Source organism: Aspergillus chevalieri, chromosome 3 (assembly GCF_016861735.1).
Source record: "Aspergillus chevalieri M1 DNA, chromosome 3, nearly complete sequence".
Lineage (NCBI taxonomy): Eukaryota > Fungi > Ascomycota > Eurotiomycetes > Eurotiales > Aspergillaceae > Aspergillus > Aspergillus chevalieri.
Window position 1 is genome coordinate 3,431,647 of NC_057364.1, and position 12,651 is coordinate 3,444,297.

Below are 12,651 nucleotides of genomic sequence, written 5' to 3' on the forward strand. Positions count from 1 at the left end.
CCCAAGCAGCTCCCCGCGCGGGGAGCTACCTGTATTTAGATGATAGATGGTAGTTTAGCTAGGTGACAGGCAGTCCCGATCTGCCCGTCGTATGTCCCGCATCGGGACCAGGGTTTCCCCGCTTCCGCTCCAAGGAAGCATGGAAATACCCGACCCTCGACGTTAAATAGAAACACACACACACACACACACACATAATCAGCCAACGTGACCAGGCCGTTACATGTTTCATATACTGTGTAACGAATGGCAGTGTACCTGGCAAATGAGGCTCTGGTGAGTATATTCAAACGATGGTGGTGCGTTGTTGGTTCGCAGGTTGCCCTGCACTGCCAGCCCAGCACTGCCCAGCTGTCAGCCTGTCAGCCTTCTCAACGTATCATCCGTCGATAATGTGAGTCACCCAAAATATTCCAAATGAAAGCAAAATGATGATAATAATAATAATCCAAATAACCTCTTTTGACACAACTAGCAGTCACATACATCCCTCCTTTGACTTCTTGTATGATGGAAGTCCCTCGGTCTGACTCTTTCTCCCGCCTGCCGGTTGAAATCATTCTTCATTGCTTCTGTTCTCTCTCCTCTTTCTGGGACGCATTGCGCTTTGCTGCAACCTGCCAACAAAATCGCTGGATTTGGACGGCCAATGTGAGCATAATCTATCAGCATATCAGCCCCAAAGCCATCCAATGCCGCCGTTATGCTCGCACTTTGTTGGCCGATCAAGGCGGCGCACCAGCCGACTCACACGTTTTGACTACTCACGACGTCCTGCAACTAGTCCGGAACACTGTGGTGATGAAAAAATCGATTGAGCAATTTAACAAGGTCTATGTTTATCGGTTTACTACAGGTCCAAACAAACGTTTGTATTCCCTATCTCTCTGTCACCAAGGAGGGGCTGACCAACAGCATCACCAGCCAATAAAGCCTCCTGGCCATATTTCGGAAACAAGCCCCGCCCACCATACTTGATAAAGACAGAACGTGCACGTTTCGTGCGAGGACTCTATCAGCTTTGGAGCATAGTGATTCTGGAACCCAAGGCAAGACAGCAGAGAATGGAGAGTCTCTGTCTCAAAGATCTTGCCACACTCTTAGATCTCACACAATATGATGAAATCATGATTTATGATAAGACGGTGATTGCTATGCAAGAAGTTCATCGCGGACTGCTGGAAACGAGATATGGAGAGCTTTGGGGTCCTTATCTTCGTAAGCTTCACGAGCTACTCGGTGATCCTCCAGATTCATTCAGGAGAGAACCACCGTATGGCATGGGATACTTAGGGAGGATAGCGATTTGGAATGATAATGTCGAAGACCTCAAAGAAGTCGTCACTATGAAGATAAGTCCCTCGGTGCCGGACCCCGATTTTTCTGAGCTCTGGTACGATACTCCTGACGAAGACTTGTCCGACTAGTGTGACGGCCTGGTCACGTTGGTTGATTATCACGTGAGGTGTGGTTGTTTGCTTTATTGCTTTGTTGATAAATATGGCGTTACCTCCTTTCTTCCTTCCTCATGTTGATTATTCTCGTCGATAGCTACCTAGGTAGAACCCATGAGTTGGACGTTCCATCATCCTAGTAGAGCGCCGTGACATAATAATCAACATCCTCCTTTTATACCTTAGGGAGAGAAATACCAAAGGCTTCTCCCTTCAAGGGATTCGCTGGTGCCGCAGTTCGGGAGCTGGCCAGGCTATAACAGTGTCTCCATTCAAGTTTCCATCCTCAAGTTCATCCTCAAGTCAAGTCAAGCGCTGCTTCAGTTAAGTTTCTAGAGCTCAGGACTGAAACTTCTGTTGTTGGCATATTCAAGTTCAACTTTCAAGAAGTCCAGTGGTTGCGACTATGCTGGCACCCCTTCAAGTTCTCAAGACTTAAGTTTTTCAAGATTCAAGCTCACGATCCCTTTCTTAAAGATCATGGACCCCTTTCAAGAACTCCGAAACGAATTTTCTTCTACGATCCGCGCCCTCCAGAATGAAATCGAATCCGTCAAAAATGAACCCAAACCACTTCAACGACCAAAGCCATGCCTCCCTGATCCCGAGAAATTCAATGGCCAATCTTTGAAGTTTGATACCTGGCTTGCTTCGATGAAGGCTAAGCTTAGGATTGATGCTCCAGCTATTGGTGATGCAGTGGCTCAGTTCTACTATGTCTATCTGAATCTGGAAAGCAAAGTCCAAGCTCTAGTTCTTCCCCAGTTATCTTATGCAGAAGACACCAACACCTGGGATTACAACACCATCCTTGATCAACTATCTCTGGTTTATGACAACCCCAACAAGGTTCAAGAAGCTGAAGATTATCTACTAGTCCTAAAGCAGGATAGTGGTGAATCTGTGGCAGCCTACATCGCCAAGTTTGAGAGGATTCTTTATGAGGCAAAGGGCAAAGATTGGCCTGATGTCACCAAGATTTCAGCGTTCAGGAAAGGCCTCAATCCTACTCTCCGAGGACGTCTCAACCAGCAGTTGAATCTTCCAAAATCATACACTGATTTCCTTCGTGTGGTTCAACAATTGGGAAGTCATTCTTTCAGCTCAAATTCCACCAATGTTTCCCACTCTCAATCACACCAATCTGGCTCTCACACCAAGTCTGATCCTATGGACCTCAGCGTCATCAATATCAACTCCCTGTCAGCAGCGTCCACCTCCCTAGATGAAAGGAACAGACGACGACAACAAGGATCCTGTGTGAGATGTGGCTCCTCTGATCATTGGGTGAAGGATTGTTCCATGAAGGCACACAAGGAATCCAATAAAATATGGAACCAGCAGATGATTGCAAGGTTAGAGGCAAACCGTCTTGATGACCTTAATGATCTCGATGATTGATTTTTGGAGATGTTTGGACATGTTCATGTGTTTTTCTTTTTCAAGTGTCTCATGTATTGTTGCCTTCTCATGTTTTCTTACCTGTGGGTTGACCATGACATTGAGGACAATGCCTATTGAAGCCGGGGGGTAATGTGACGGCCTGGTCACGTTGGTTGATTATCACGTGAGGTGTGGTTGTTTGCTTTATTGCTTTGTTGATAAATATGGCGTTACCTCCTTTCTTCCTTCCTCATGTTGATTATTCTCGTCGATAGCTACCTAGGTAGAACCCATGAGTTGGACGTTCCATCATCCTAGTAGAGCGCCGTGACAACTAGTCTATTTCTTCCCCTCTGCTATATGTATTCGAACCTATCGTGCATTTAGCAACCTAGCACAGTCATATATTGTATTTCATTAGACATTGCCCCTATACCCCGTACCAGCCCTCCTTTTAAGCAGATCTCAGGACTTACCTTAAGTAGACATGGTAAACAGTTGAGGATCCCCATGACTCATTCAATTGGCCCGTCAAGCGGTAATTTCTTTCATATTTAGTAGCCTGTCTGGCTGGGGAGCCGGCGTGTAGGCTGCTAACTGTCCTAGGCCCACACGCGGCCTCCATTAGGTTAACCGAACCGGCCCAAAGCCCGGGCCGGGCCACACTTTCACGTACAGAGTAATGGAGTCTCGATGAGGCCTGAGCTCTACATACACAGTACTTGTGCAGCGAGGGGCCTGAGCCGCCTGACTATACAATGAAGACACATCATTTGGTAGCCGAGGACAGTGTGGCATCAATGCAGCAGAGGTGCCCTCTTTCTTGGAGGTCTTTAGCTTAGAATTGACATATATGTTTGGTTGCAGGAATAAAACAACTACTGTGGCGAAGAGGGAGTACCCTTCGCCCACAAGAAAGAAAGCCGTATTTTCACTGCCTGAGCTTGTAAATCACCACCTAGCCTCCCTAGGCTCGGACCTCGGTCGAAGACCTTCGTCATGGCGGGTGAACCTGATGCCAACAGCGGCCATTGTGGCACGCCGCGCCTTACACATACTACACATGGTGAAGAGCGGTACGGTCGGGTCTGCAGATAATCCGGCAGCGATACTATTAGATCCGGAGATCGAGAGAGGAAGAGCTGCTATGAAGCTATATGGACAAAATAGAATGTGCTATTGAATCATCTGGTCATTGTACCGATAGTTGATGATGTCCGAACCAGAATCAGGGAAACTTGCTATCTAAAGAGTGTGGTGGAGCTCGTGAGAGCGATCCAATAATAGTGGGTGATGCTGAATGCTGACACCTCAGGCAAATATCAGGTTCGACATAGTTAACTTAGTTAACGTAACCGACCACCGAGCTGGCCAGCTGGCCGCCGCGTGTACGCAGCCCACGCGAGCTTTCGGATGAGCTCATATGAGATGTACCAGCAACACGTGACTGCCAAGACAATTATTAAGCATGAACGGCTTGCATGACCATTTAAGTACCATACAGATACGCCTGTAATTCATTTTCCACAATTACCTCCCACTGCTCATAATATTCTGAATGATTTTCTGAATGATTTAAGCAGTTCACAAGTGGGTTAATATCAATTTCATTGTATTACCAATTTTACATCAAGATGGACGTTGATCATTCTACCATTGACATGAATGAGCTAACTGGACTGGATCTCGATGCTGAAGCGGATATCGAGGTGGGAAACAACTCCAAAATTAAGTGGTATTTAACTGATTACTAACTACTTAATACAGGAACCAGCTATACCAATTCCACTTACTAGTGCTAAAGGACCTGGCCTTACAACGCTCAAAATTGAATATAATGATGATCTACCGGAGTATCCAGCAAGCCATATTGATGGATATTCATATGTTGTTGCATCAAGAGGGCGATCACAGCTTGAAATGGAGCAACTTGCGCATGACGTGAGTGACCATAAGATATTTTATGACTGATTGCTAAGTATTCATTAGATCCAATATGCAAAACGACTGCAATATGGACAAGAACGACCAGTCTATTGCCCATTTTTCAGATGCCATGTCAAAAAATGGACCTGGAAATGCTCTGGAATCTATGCATGTGAATTTCTGAACTCATTCCTTCAATCCTGTCATCATACCTTTGTTGATGATATTATTTGGCAAGAAATCCAAAAGTCTCAGAAGGATATTCAGCTCTTAGAGTCTGACCTTGGCAAACGGAATGCATACAGGTATCTTAAGTCTTAACTGCTTCTTAACTGGCTAGAGACTGGTTACTAACTGCCTTTAGCTACTATCGATCAAAAGTTGCTTTCTTTGAGAAAGGCCTTGCCTGTATTGACCAACTCCCTTCCTGTAAACCAGTTTTCAAGAGATACAGCCAAATGGTTTGTTTGAAATTTCTCATAAGCGTTTATCAGGCAGTTTCTAACTATTTCAGAATGTTCATGGCGAGTATGATCCTTATATTGGCTGTATAAACGAATCATACGGTGTCTTGACAAAACATCATAGAGGAGCAATTCAAGGCCATACAATGATTAACTTGCAGTTTCTTGAAGATCTCTTTAATAAAGAGATTATACCAGCGACTGAAGAGTGTGGTGTTTTTGAATCATTGTCATCCCGACGAAAATACTGTGGTAGGTACTTATCAGCCATTTGGCAACTGGTCACTAACTGCTTCAAAGGCCGGGATCATCCTCAAGGATCAGGTCGATTGCAACATACACCTTGTGATGTTATCTTCAATGCTCTAGTCCCAGTGGATATAGGCCAATACCCATATATATTATTCACATCACATGGTGTGCATAAACACCCACCACCTCCCCCAACCAAAGCACCAGAGCGGATCTTACAAGGAGTGAAAAGGATCATTCAGCAGATGCGTGATCCAAGTTTAACCACTGGTAAGTACTTCATAAGTGCCTCTCAACCAGTCACTAACTGGTTATTCAGCACAATTCCTGCGAAATCCACAGCTAGAGGCGTTTTGTCAGCAGCATGATGCTTCTACATTGACAAAAATCCACTCAAGCTTCTGTAACAAAGATCGAATTGCAGCAATTATCCAAAAACAGCGTCTGCTGTCATATCCAAGCGGGCAGGATGTCAACAGTCTCATTTTTCTTGAAAACACTGACCAACATATTAAGGTATGCATTTTCAAAGTGCTTATATGATTAGGGAGTACTTATCAAGCTCTTAGGATTATATCCAAGAACAATATCATGATTCACAGAATACCATGATCCTATGTGGCTTCAAGAAACAGATTGAGCTTCTATCTCAACTTTCCTCATTTGAAGTTGATATGTCTTACAAGCGGATCCGATCTAAGAACATGAATGAAGTGCTCTTTGCAACATTCTTGCCAGATCAGTGTAAAGGTAAGTGCTTTCCAAGTGCTTGACAGACAGTTCTCAACCAATGAACAACTAGTCATTACTTTACTACGGGTCTTTACCACTGTGGATTCCACTGAGGGCCATTATCTTCTTTTCAAACGGGCCTTTGACTTAGTTCAAAAAATTACTGGTCATCCAGTACTCTTTGATTCAATTCATGGAACTGGTATTCATGGAATAATTGTTGATATGGACTCAAAACAATATACTGGTAAGTACTTCACAGCCACCTCTTAAGCACTCAATAACCATTCAGGACTTGGTAAATATTTGTCTGAAATTGACCCTCAAAATCATGATGTGACATGGCATCTGCAACATATAATAATTTTTTGCCGAGTCCATTTTCAACGATCAATTCTGAATACCATCGGGACCAGAAATCAAGGATATCCTCTTTGGAGCCGTATGATGAGTCTATTAGACTGCAAATCAGAGGCTGACTATGATGCTTTAGTTGAACTACTGATCAGTGAATAACCTCTCCCTAAGCAGTACATGACCAGTTGCTAACTGTGGAATAGAATTTGAAGATGCCAACGTTCAGACATGGGCAATACAAAAGAGAAGTCCAGTTATTAAAGCAGGCTTGAATAAAGCATGCTCTAAAATCCAATCTCATTACTTTGCTGCTTTGTGCAATCATACAAATGCTGTTGAACAGTCACATCAGGAGTCATACGCATCTGGAAAGTATTTAACATTGACTGAAGCAGTTAAGAAGTATGTGTTGAGCAGTTATTAACCACATACAATCACTTTATTACTATAATGCTAATGCTATCTAGTTCTGCAAAGTTGGACAAAGATGATATTCTTCAATATGATAATTTCAGGAAATTCAACATTCATCATTCATATCGGACATCAAATATGGAAGCCAGCTATCTTCGTTATATGAGTCGGGAAAGCAAGTGCCCTTGATAACTACCTGAATTAGTTCCTAGCTACTTAGCAAGCACTTACCGACTACTCCAATATAGACAGTCGCAAACGCCAACGCTCCTCTTCAGCCCATAGTCATGAGACTGCTTCAGGGCAATCCCAATTACATCAAAGGAGCATAAGGTCACATTCCCAATCCTCTTCACAGAATGGTGACAATGAGTAAGTTTCCAGGTGCCTGGCATGCGCTTTCCAAGCAGCTAACAAGCAGCTAGATCTAGAATATCTTTAAAAGGTCTCCATCGAACTGCTTCCACAAATGCATCAAGTTTAGAAGTAAGACGTCAAGAGCTTGAGCTTCGAAAGCTTGAAGCAGATATCAAAAAGCAAGAAGAAGAGACTCAAAAACAGCGTCTTGAGAATGAGAGATTAGAGCTTGATCTTATAGAGCGGCGGAACAGAATTCAGGAATCAGCAAGTGATCTTTAAGCAGTTCACCACCAGTTTCAGATCAAGTCACATCCTGTAGCCTATGCAAGAATATATTTTTAATCATATCATCTTCGCCCTCAAACTTATAAATTCAGAATCATTTTCCTACCGGCCCCAAAAGGAAGCACGCAAGAATCACAGAGAGAAGGGCAAATCAATACTCCTTAGAGTAACATGACCGGGTACTAGCCTGTAGAACTCGGAGCTGAGGTGAGGTAAACCTAAACCAACCTCACTCTAGAATTTCACACATTGGTTATAACAGTTAGAATCGTATAGAGTAGAATGCAGAACTATTTAGAATCCAGATGTCATGGACTCAATGAATAGTGAGAACAGGATCGGCGGATCGGGAAGTCGATAATCCGGACTGCACGAGAATACCAATAACTATTATAGGTTTATATAGAGGAGAATTTAAAGATTGTCTAATAGGCTGATATTGATGCTGTTTGAAGAAAAGAAGGGGAAGAAAAAAAACATACAACAGCCGGGATTCGCTGGTGGTCACCCACCCAACTACTAACCGGCCGGCGTGTGGCTTAAGTACGGCTGAGCGGACGGGAAGCCCTGTTTTCCACACCCTATGGTCGTATGTACTCTGTTTTTAAGAAGAATGATATATAATCTTATAATACTTACTTTAGTAGCTGAAACCATCATGGTCCACTAGCTTGCTAGAACCACTGATCATTGGTTGTCCTCTTCCAACTCCAAACACTGAACTATCTGGCATATGCACATAGCCACAATCTTCTCTTGACAAGTGATCGGTGATAGTGTTGGTAACTTTGGATGATTAGTTCGTACCCGTCCCAGGCAATCTTAGTCCATGGCTATGCGGGAACTGTTCTGCCGCCTGTAAGCAGTCGGGAGTTATTGATACTAATTTTGTCGTTAGGTACTATCCAGTTCGGCCCAACATATTTTCCCATGGATGCTCTCATTAGTTGCCCTCATTTAGCCGTGTCAACACAAGTCTAATACCTCCTGACCGGATTATGAGATACACCGAATTCTTAACAATCATTACTGGGCGACTATTATCCAAAAGTTGCGGCCAGAGCCTAATACCATTCGTATGATCTGCCTTTTGCCAGATGAATTAGCCGAGCTAATCTTATCAATTCCAAGGTATAATATGAAATCCTTCTTTCCCTGATCCGTGGGCAGTGTATTGCGCAGCAAGGCTGAGCTTGGTAAGCCCGGTTATGCGGCAAGGCTACTGGGAAGGACAACCTCCGTAAACCTCGCCCTCACCCGCGGGTAACCCTCGGAGGGTCACCCTAATACCCTCATGAGGGTCTCGGCGAGGTCTGAAGCTCCATATCTTGGCATATCAGCTTTGGGAATTTGATGTGCTCGTGCTATCAAAGCCTTACATTGTAGAATTCATAAAATTGGACTTTCGCCACCAGCCATCGCTCGGCTTAATACTTTGTCGTTGCTATAATCAACACAAAGGAAACTACAACCTTCTATTCACAGCTTACTCTCCCTCGTGGACAAGATGGGTGATGTTGGTCAGCCTGCCCGGTTCTCGTTTAGACCAGGGCATATTGACACTGATCAACAGCACAGTTCCAGCCGTGTCGTCAATGTGCTGTGAATAAATAGAGTTTTTTGACGCCACAAGTCGGAACCCAGTACATTGCCGTTGGCTCATGTTAAGCAAGATTCTTCATTTACTGAAAACATAAGACCAGATCAGTATCACAAACACTACAGGACAATAATGTTGGATTTCAGAACTTGATTTCAAGTCGATACAGTAACAAAGCTGATGTCAATGATCGAGACGAAAACTCAAGGCAAACCATATCAATCTCCTCTGGCTGCTGAGCAAAACCGATTCCCGGCAAACAGATCATACCAATCGCAAAAAAAAAAAAAATTGCAAGCATACTGGAGCCGATGCTTGACAAAATGTCTCCCAAATACTCATCTGTTGAGATGAAAAAGGGCTTTGCCACATTGTCCCAGTGATAGTCGCTGGTTCTGCTGATGAGGTTACTGCATGGCGGGAAATTTCCCGGACATTGTATGCATTCAAGGGGAACTAGAAAAGATATATACCCGCATTTGGTGTGAAGCCAAGTGGATTGAGGTTCGCTGCCAATGATCTTCAAATTTGAAGACTGGTGTGGTTCTGACAGATGTCAAAGATCTCAACCACAAGGCGGAAACCGAGAATCAACACTCGATCAACAAGAAACATTGAATACGTTGGCATACATAAAACTGGAGACTGGCGTTTCTGACTGTCGAGATTCTGGGCTTTCGGTTTGTTTGCATAGCTTCTTGATGAGACATCATGAAAAGTCAATAATTGTTACTGATTTAGAAAACTTTTGCGAACATTTCTGTTTTCAGTCTGACTTAGGCGCCGGGAACAGAGTGGCGTGAGTAATCAGAGTGTGATTTGGGTTTTATAGTTCTAACAGAAAGTCTTTCCTCATATTGACTGAACATGAAAAAGGTCGAAATATCAATGAAATGAAAGAAACTCAAGAGTAGCCAATGGTATATAAAAACAAGCCCCATATACACAACGCCGTCCAGAACCCCTAAAATCAAACAAATCCATAATGCTGAACGCAACGCCAACCCCCATTGCGTTAGGTCCTTTTATGCTATACCCACCAGAAAAGAGGGCTGATCTCTTTCATTCTAACAGGAACTAGACTATTGCTTGCCAGCTGCTCTGTAGGAGTGGCCGTCGTACTTGTAGACATACTCGCCAACATCAAAGCCCCAGTCACCTACAGCGTCCTTGGCATTCTTTTGGCAGATGGGATCTGAGCTTGTCATTCCGGCCATAAGGGCCTTGCAGTAAGGACTATCCGGGTATTAGTGATATTATGCATGATGTAGGAGGCAATATCTGCTTACCCAAGTGAGCCGGTGAAAGAGAGTTCAAACCAGCTCGCCGTACCACAGTCTGCCGTGTCAATATCGTACTTTTCGTACATTGCGTTGATAGCACCGCCCTGGGAATTCTGGGACGCTTGGTTCACGGGCACTAAGAATGCTCTGTATAAAGTCGGGGGGTTAGCCCAGTATATTCCTACTTAAGCAAATGCAGGAAGTCAACTTACCCGTTTCCTCCCTGTGTGGTCGAGGCAAAAGGGAATTCTTCAGGAGACACAAATGGGTTACCAGAGTCCCACGACGACTTGGGAGCTGGAACTTTGACATTGGCCTTCTGAGGGTTCCTAAAAGGGCCCGAGCCGCTGCCTCCCGAAAATGTCTTTGTAACACCGCTATCCTTCCGGTTTGGATTCGTCTCGTCGCTGTCACGCTGGCTGGAATGTTGTTAGGTATACTTTCAGGCAATTATTCTGTTTGGTTTCAGGTAAGAAGAACTCACAGGATACGGTCAGCGCCCTTGCAGAGAATGGCATAGCAGTCAGCGTCAAATGGTAGTTGATTCTGGCCCTGAACGTTGACAGAGGCCTTGATGGGGTTGGCATTGCTTTCGCCTGGGCTTGCCCGGGCTTCAAGATCACGGGCAGCCACTTCGTTGTCTCTGTCCACAGGAGCTGCCACAGCTTGCTGGGCGCCAGCATAGAGACAGAGGGCAATGATGGTTTGAAGCTGCATTTCCAAAGTCGTGTATGTGTTTCTAGTCTTGTGTATTAAATTAACTTTGATAGAATGAGGACTTGATGTTTCTTAATGCTAAGAAGAGAGGATACTTCATCCTCTTATATCTTGTGTTCTGGCCATGATATTGTATTCGGGCTGATCAAGAGGCTTTTTGTCAGGCAGATTTGTCGCTGCTTGTCGCTGCTTGTCACTCAAGGGACAAGGAAAAATCTGCCTTGATAGTTGATACATTTAAAGATTATCCATGCATACAGTCAGAACTTAGAAGTGCAGTGGCTGATGTTTCACCAGGGCTGAATTCGTGGGGCTTGGCCGCTATGGCTTGCCGTAGGGGGCGGATATTTGTAGATCTCTTGATAAGAGTAAGTGGGGCCTAACTCGGATTCAGCCTCGCACTGCTTATTGTATTTTTTTTATAAACACTTCCTTAATGCCTACTTTTTCCTACTGAATAAACAGAGTACTGAATAACTACTACTCAGCATGTCGCGTATCCTCACATTTGCAACAACAAATATACCCGCGAGCGTACGAAACTTACCCCTGGTTGACAATATATAGTACTAACTCGTCGCAGACTATCAGACAACTCCAAGAAGAGAGCACCATTCCAGAATATGCATTTAATCTCTTCTGCTTCATACATACCCCCGACCAAGAAGAGGTGCAAGTAAAGGGAACCCCTCCTGCTGAAGATATCGTGACTGGTTTCGAAGGCCAGAGTGAGGCGCAAATTCGCCAATATTTTCACCAATTTCTCGCACAGAGGGGCACAATGGGCAAGATCACAAGGGTTTGGTTCGCTGTGCTAGATGCCCGATCAGCTGCACAATCTACGATTGTTTTGCATCACAGCATGAAAAAATCGCTCTGGGATGAAATCCATGCAGAGGTCCCCGAAACGCCCATCCCGGGGCAACATGAAATCTGTGATGATGGCAATATCTGGTGGAAATGGAGGGTAGCGTTCCGGTACGCCTGGGCAGCTTGGAATTCAATTTCCAGTTGTGATTTCGAGGTCTTGGAGCTGTATTCGCGACCAGAATATTTGGGCTCAGACGGAGTTGTTGATGCTGAGACTTGTGATAAGATTGTGAATGGGATAGCAAAGGATCCAAAGGGATTGGTCTAGCCATATTGATAAATCAATCAAGTTCACTTTCCTCCTATCCAACTATTGCTTTTTCTCTTAAACCCGTTACGCAGCAATTGAGAACAATTAGTACTCTATAGGAGGCGGAAACAATTCTGCCGTAGAATACCGCCCTGCAAGTGAGAAGCGCCTTCTGTTTTTACTCTTTTCACCCACATGAATGTCCAGAAATTGAATACAGACAAGAGCGTGACATTGCCTAAGTTGTTTGAAAAGCGGAAATGCCCTGATGGCACCGAGGCTCGACCAAAGCGAATACTGATAC

General features: G+C 44.3%; 3 protein-coding genes across 3 annotated transcripts; 2 read left to right on the top strand and 1 right to left on the bottom strand.

Moving 5' to 3' along the window:
- Positions 1-507: 507 nt before the first annotated feature.
- ACHE_31187S (uncharacterized protein) lies at positions 508-1,427 on the top strand (the record flags this gene model as incomplete). Its single annotated transcript, XM_043277889.1, has 2 exons — positions 508-868; positions 925-1,427. 2 exons carry the CDS (start codon positions 508-510, stop codon positions 1,425-1,427), a joined length of 864 nt encoding a protein of 287 aa, XP_043135722.1.
- An 8,882-nt stretch (positions 1,428-10,309) lies between these two features.
- Positions 10,310-11,227, bottom strand: ACHE_31188A (uncharacterized protein; the record flags this gene model as incomplete). Its single annotated transcript, XM_043277890.1, has 4 exons — positions 10,310-10,463; positions 10,517-10,657; positions 10,723-10,929; positions 10,995-11,227. The coding sequence occupies 4 exons, from the start codon at positions 11,225-11,227 to the stop codon at positions 10,310-10,312; spliced, it is 735 nt and encodes a 244-aa protein (XP_043135723.1).
- A 489-nt stretch (positions 11,228-11,716) lies between these two features.
- ACHE_31189S (uncharacterized protein) lies at positions 11,717-12,365 on the top strand (the record flags this gene model as incomplete). The annotated part of the gene is made up of 2 exons (XM_043277891.1): positions 11,717-11,761; positions 11,811-12,365. 2 exons carry the CDS (start codon positions 11,717-11,719, stop codon positions 12,363-12,365), a joined length of 600 nt encoding a protein of 199 aa, XP_043135724.1.
- Between the last annotated feature and the right edge of the window lie 286 nt (positions 12,366-12,651).